Below are 6,392 nucleotides of genomic sequence, written 5' to 3'. Positions count from 1 at the left end.
TCAGATTCTGCCTGTCTGCCCCTCTACTGCTTGCTTGTGTGCACGCGCATGCTCGTTCTCTCTCTCTCTCTCTCTCTCAAAAATAAATACACATCAAAAAATAGAAAGAACTCCCCCCCCCCCCCCCCCCCCCCCCCCCCGCCAAAGACCCAGAGTTGATGCTCAGAAGATTTGGTCGCTATTTTGGTTTGGGATTTCCCCTGAATATATTTCTCAGTTTGAGAGGCAGGACTTTTTATTTACATAGCTGCTACCTGATTTACATTGTTGTATTTTATTTGTTTATTACTCTTTTTAATATTTATTTATTTTTGAGAGAGTGAGAGAGTGAGTAGGGAGGGTCAGAGAGAGAGGGAGACACAGAATCTGAAGCAGCTCCAGGCTCTGAGCTGTTAGTACAGAGCCCAGCCTGGGACTCAAACCCACAAACTGCGAGATCATGACCTGAGCAGAAGTCAGACGCTTAACCAGGTGCCCCACTCAGGTGCCCTAAACATTGTTGTACTTTATTTATGTGATGTCCGAGAGAATTACATATGCATTTTTGAATAGATGATACATGTATATATAAAAAAAATTTAAAAAGCGCACAGAGTGAAAATCAATTCTATGAGTCACCCTAATTCTTTCTACTGATTATTGTTCCTCAGAAGTAGCCACTGTTTGCATTTTGTGTTTCCTTTCAGGGGTATTTAATACATCTCCACCTCCTTAAATATCTGTTCCCGTAAACCTAAATGGCAGCATGCTGTGCACATAGTTCTGTACTTTACTGTTTTCTCCTATGCATCTGACTGAGATGATAGCAGATACTTCTTTAGATTTTAATGTGTCAAACTCTGTTTTAAGCACTTGTCACGTAATGGGTTAAGTGCTGGCAGCGACCCAGGAGGTAAATGTAAATATTGTTCTTATTCACTTTATCTAGATGAGGAAAACGAGGCACAGAGAAGTGGAGGAAAGGAACCAAAATTCAGTCTCAGGCAGTCTGGCCTTTCCATGTTCTTTACTACAGCTGTGCTTTCTGTCTTTATATGTTTGGTTGATCATATGAAATTGCAGTTTTTTGTGGGTCAGAAATGACCCATTAGCAGTTTCATATGGTTCAACCTAATAAACAGAGTTGCCTCAAGTTTTAAAACAACTGCATAGAATCCCACATATATATATGGCCATGATTTTTTTTTTTTTAAGTAAGCTCTGTGCCCAACGTGGTGTTGAACACATGTTCCCAAGATCAAGAGTCTCACGCTCTTACTGACTGAGGCAGTCAGGCACCCACATGATTTTTAAATTGTTCCCATTGGCTGATACTTGGAGGCGACCGCCTCCAATTTTGATTTTACAAACAGTATTACAGTTAAAGATCTTCCTGCTTTGGGGAGTTTTCACATGTATAAGAGGAATTGTGTCAAAAAAAATAGACATTAAAAAACATTTTTTTAAAGTGTTTATCGGATGAGGCACCTGGGTGGCTCAGTCGGTTCAGCATCTGGCTTCAGCTCAGGTCATGATCTCACAGTTCGTGGGTTCGAGCCCCACATCAGGCTCTGTGCTGACAGCTCAGAGCCTGGAGCCTGCTTCTGATTCTTTATCTCCCTCTCTCTGACCCTCCCCTACTCATGCTGTCTCTCAAAAATAAATGAAAAAATTAAAAAAAAATAAATAAAAGTGTTTATTGGAGAGAGAGAGTGAGCATGGGAGGGGCAGAGAAAGAAACACACAGAATCAGAAGTAGGCTCCAGGTTCTGAGCATTAGCACAGAGCCCGACTTGGGGCTCAAACTCACAAACTGTGAGATCATGTTGGACACTTAACTGAGTCACCCAGGCACCCCAAAGGGTATAAACATTTAAATATAAAAGTTTCAGAAATTGCTTTCTAGAGATGTTACAAGTTTGCATCTTCAGCTGCTGTGGGTGAGGCTGTAGGAAAGCATATGCAAGTTTCCGTGCACCCTGTGGATGGGTACATTTGAGGTGTATACTTGTTTGGTAATGTGTTCACCTACATGGGATCCTGGCAGTAATTAGTGGAGTTAACTCTGAGCTCTGTTTTTCCAATGTTAGATTATATTAATCTAGATTTTGGGACTTCATAGCCTTGCTTAATTGTGTTCCCAGAGGCACTGTTCTGTAACTTCCCTGGGTACTCTGTGCTGTATAAGGTACGTCGATGCGTTTGTTTCTACTAGCTCTTTAAAAATTATTATTAGGTATGTTTTGTTAAAATATAGCTTAAAATGAGGGTTTTTGAGTTGGGTATTCTCCTCTAAATTTTAGTTACTGATTACACCTTAAGCCTTGAGGTTTGAAGTTACTTGATTATATGTTTATATATACCTATAAAACTCAAAGGAAAAAAACTTACTTACATTACAAGTTTCTAAAATTTACCAGAACTAATTGTAACAAAAGTCTGAGAAAGACAACTAATGAGGAAGGTAATGAGACATGAACAATGCAGTGCGACCATGCACGTGTTACGTCGCCTCCATTGTGCCACACTCTGCACGTTCACGTGGACGGCTGCTGGGTGAAAGTGCACCGCAAGTATTCCTGGGAGAGGATATATTCCAGCATTTCCTGAGCTTAAAATTCTCGCAAAATCTTCCTTCAAATGTCCAGGAGTTCTATGTTCGATAGATCATTTTCAAGATTTTAAAAATTGCATCTTGTTTTCCTTTTTCCTAAGGCCTGTATATTCCATTTATCCACAAGTGTCAACTAAAGATCTTTTTGGCTCCCAGGCTTCCATTGTTCCTTGGTTTTCCCCTTCCCAGTTTGAAGGATTCCCACTCACTACTCTCTCATTGTGTTTGACCCTATTCAAATTGGCTGTGCCTCAAATTCAGGCTAATGACTAATTGGCGGTTTAGTTTTTTCAAGCATGCTCTTCCCCTCCTCATTAAGATGGTTGATCCTATTTATGTAGATTCTTCTTTGACCCTTCCCTATTTATTTATGATTCTTGTCATTCTATTAAATACAACTTGGAGATACTAATTCACATTGGTGAGCAGAATGAGGCAAAAATGATCACTTTCCTTTTTATCATGCTACTCTTAATTCACACTTTTTGGTGACCATCTCTTGTTTCTACCTTTGCTAGTTAAAGAATACTTTTAGGAGCAGCTGGGTGGCCCAATTTGTTAAGGATCCAGCTCTTGATTTTGGCTCAGGTTATCATTTCATGGTTCATGAGATCGAGCCCTGAGTCAGGCTCTGTGCTGATCGTGCTGAGCCTGCTTGGGATTTTCTCTCTTTTCTCTGCCTCTTCCCTGCTTGTGCTCTGTCTTGCTCTCTCAAAAATAAATCAGCATGATTTTCTATTTCTTTGTGTCATCTTCAATTTTTTTCATAAGCTTTCTATAGTTTTCAGTGTACAGATCTTTTACCTCCTTGGATAATTTTTTTATTCCTAGGTATCTTATGATCTTTGGTGCTATTGTAAATGGGATTGATTTCCTTGATTTCTCTTTCTGTGTTTCATTGTTAATGTACAGAAATGCAACTGATTTCTGTACATTGATTTTTATATTCTGCGACTTTGCTGAATTCACACATTAGTTCTAGAAGCTTTTTGTTGGAGTCTTTCAGGTTTTCTATGTAGAGTATAATCCAGTGAAGAAATGGGTGGAAGACATGAATAGACACTTTCCCAAAGAAGACATCCAGATGGCTAACAGACGCATGAAATGATGCTCAGCGGGGCGCCTGGGTGGCTCAGTTGGTTAAGCGTCCGACTTTAGCTCAGGTATTGATCTCACGGTTTGTGGGTTCAAGCCCCACGTCAGGCTCTGTGCTGACAGCTCAGAGCCTAGAGCCTGCTTTGGGGATTCTGTGTCTCCCTCTCTCTCTGCCCCTCCCTTGTTCGCACTCTCTCTCTCTGCCTCAAAAATAAATAAACATTAAAAAAAAAAAGAAATGATGCTCAGCATCACTCATCATCAGAGAAATACAAATCAAAACCATAAGGAGATACCACCTCACACCTGTGAGAATGGCTAACATTAACAACTCAGGAAACAGATGTTGGCGAGGATATGGAGAAAGAGGAACCCTTTTGCATTGTTGGTGGGAATGCAAACTGGTGTAGCCACTCTGGAAAACCATATAGAGGTTCCTCAAAACCCTAAAAAGAGAACAATCCTGTGACCTAGCGATCGCACCACTAGGTATTTATTCAGAGGATACACGAGTGCCACTTGGTAGGGGCACGTGCCCTCCAGCGTTAGCAGTGCTGTCAGCAGTGACAGCCCAAGTGTGGGAAGACGTCAGATGTCCAGTGACTGATGAATGGGTAAAGAAGAATTGGGGTACACACACACAATGGAATACTACTTGGTGATCAGAAGGAATGAAATCTTGCCATTTGTAACAATGTGGCTGGAACTGGAGGGAATTATGCTAAATGAAGTAAGTCGGAGAAGGACAAATACCATATAATTTCACTCCTGTGGAATTTAAGAAACCACAGGTGACCAGAGGGAAAGGGAAGGAAAAATAAGATAACAACAGGGAGGCAAACCAGAAGAGATCTTAAATACAGAGAACAAACTGAGGGTTGCTGGAGGGGAGGGTGATGGGGGAGGGTGGGCTAGCTGGGGGATGCGCATCGCGGAGGACCCTTGTTGGGATGAGCACTGGGTGTCAGAGGTGAGTGCTGAGTCACTGGGTTCTGCTCCTGAAACCAACACCACATTGTATGTTAACTAACTTGAATTTAAATAAATAAATTTTTAAAAATACGGAAAAAGTTTTTAATAAATACAAAATACCTTTCAAACTGGATTTCTTTTATCAAGTTTACAGGATTTAGAGTTTATATAATATTCACAGAACGCAGCAAGATATAAGGCATTGGTTGTCAGTGTTTGCTGATCTGAAATGTCAATTTGAGGTTTTCAGGTAAAATCAGGGTTTGGATCATTGTAGGATGTGGTATAGTTATGGTTTCCCATTGCTTATAATAACTGGATGCTATTTCATCGTTAGAATGGGAGATGGGGTGAGGCAACATGCCGTTTTTTATTTGTTTTATCCTTTTTCCCTTTTCATTTTGTTTTCGACAGAGAAACTTCTCCATGTCTGTGAATAGCGCTGCCGTCCTGCGATTGACAGGGCGGGGAGGAGGAGGCACAGTGGTGGGGGCGCCCAGAGGTCGGAGTTCCTCGAGAGGGCGAGGTGAGCGGCCGCGTGGGAGGTGTGATAATGGAGGAGAAGGAGGGAGAAGTCATCGTAAACATTTTAACACTGGATTTCTAAAAACCTGCTTTTCGACATTAGCTATATGCTAAGCGTCCTGAATATTTGTTTTCTGAATCCTTTCTCAGTGTATCTGCTCCATACCCCCCCAGATTTGGAGCAGAGGAGGGTAATTCTTGACTGTGAGGGATTCTAGATGTTCCCAGTTAACTGGCACATCTTAGTCCATAGTCCTCACCCGCAGGGAGCCGCGCACTGGCCATAGCTTCCCGCGTGCCTCGGCTGCCGGAGCAGCAGCAAAGTCCCCGCAGGCCTTGGTGACACAGTTTCTGTGTGAGGCTGTGTGCAAGGAGGGTCCCCAGCCAGAGAGAGGCGTTAGTGCAAGCTCTGGGTCTCATCAGTGCCAGGGCTGTGTTCGAGCGTAGAGCAGAAAATAATCATATAACCTGCAGTTTTATAGATGTGTGTCTCAGAAGAATTATCTTGTTAATATTGTTTTTTGTTATCTGCTTCCTGTTTTGTGTTCATTGATTTTCTGCAACATAAGGCCATTCTGGATGTTTGTTATGTAAGTGTTCAGCATTTACCTCTTAAGTTGGTTAAATCTTCTCAGTAGTCCAGACATACCTTGTAATTTTTTGAAGTTCTTCGGAAGTAGAAGAATTGGGTGTCTGCAAAGCTGGAGGCCGTTTTCTCCGCATACCACACCACCCAGGTTGGTGTGATCAGGGGTGTGGAATATCTGAATTCTTTTTTTCTTAATGTGCCTTATGAATAGAATAATTTATACCCCATAGAGGCTGTATTAGGCTCTGCACTCCCTTGAAGAGGCTACTTTGAGTAGTTCTGTTCAGAACGTGGGAATGCCGGGGGCACCTGGGTAACACAGTCAGTTAAGCATCTGAGTTTTTATCTCGGCTCAGGTCATGATCTCGATGGTTCATGAGTTTGAGCCTCACATCGGGCTCTGCCTGGAGCCTGCTTGGGATTCTGTCTCCTTCTCTCTGCCCTTTCCTCGCTTGTGCACTCACTCTCTCTCTCAAAATAAACAAACTTAAAAAATTTTTAGAATGTGGGAGCATGGACATGGTGAGTAGTGATGGGGCAGCTAAGGCACTCTGCTTGTGGTCCGCTCACTGTTCACAAGGCGCATACGTGGCTGTGGTCCGCTCACTGTTCACAAGG

The 6,392-nt window shown here is 42.2% G+C and overlaps 1 protein-coding gene across 8 annotated transcripts in view; it reads left to right on the top strand.

Annotated features, from left to right (window-relative positions):
• Positions 1-6,392, top strand: part of GIGYF2 (GRB10 interacting GYF protein 2) — a 134,912-nt gene that overhangs the window by 43,729 nt on the left and 84,791 nt on the right. For 7 of the 8 annotated variants that reach the window (XM_029933580.1, XM_029933585.1, XM_029933584.1 and 4 more), the window contains one exon: positions 5,075-5,186. The exons of the other annotated variant lie outside the window; for it this stretch is intronic. In XM_029933580.1, coding sequence (XP_029789440.1) covers positions 5,075-5,186 — 112 coding nt within the window. The remainder of the gene's footprint in view (positions 1-5,074; positions 5,187-6,392) is intronic. 8 annotated transcript variants of the gene reach the window in all.

This window comes from Suricata suricatta, chromosome 3, assembly GCF_006229205.1.
Source record: "Suricata suricatta isolate VVHF042 chromosome 3, meerkat_22Aug2017_6uvM2_HiC, whole genome shotgun sequence".
NCBI lineage: Eukaryota > Metazoa > Chordata > Mammalia > Carnivora > Herpestidae > Suricata > Suricata suricatta.
This window is presented reverse-complemented; position numbering and strand designations above follow the sequence as displayed.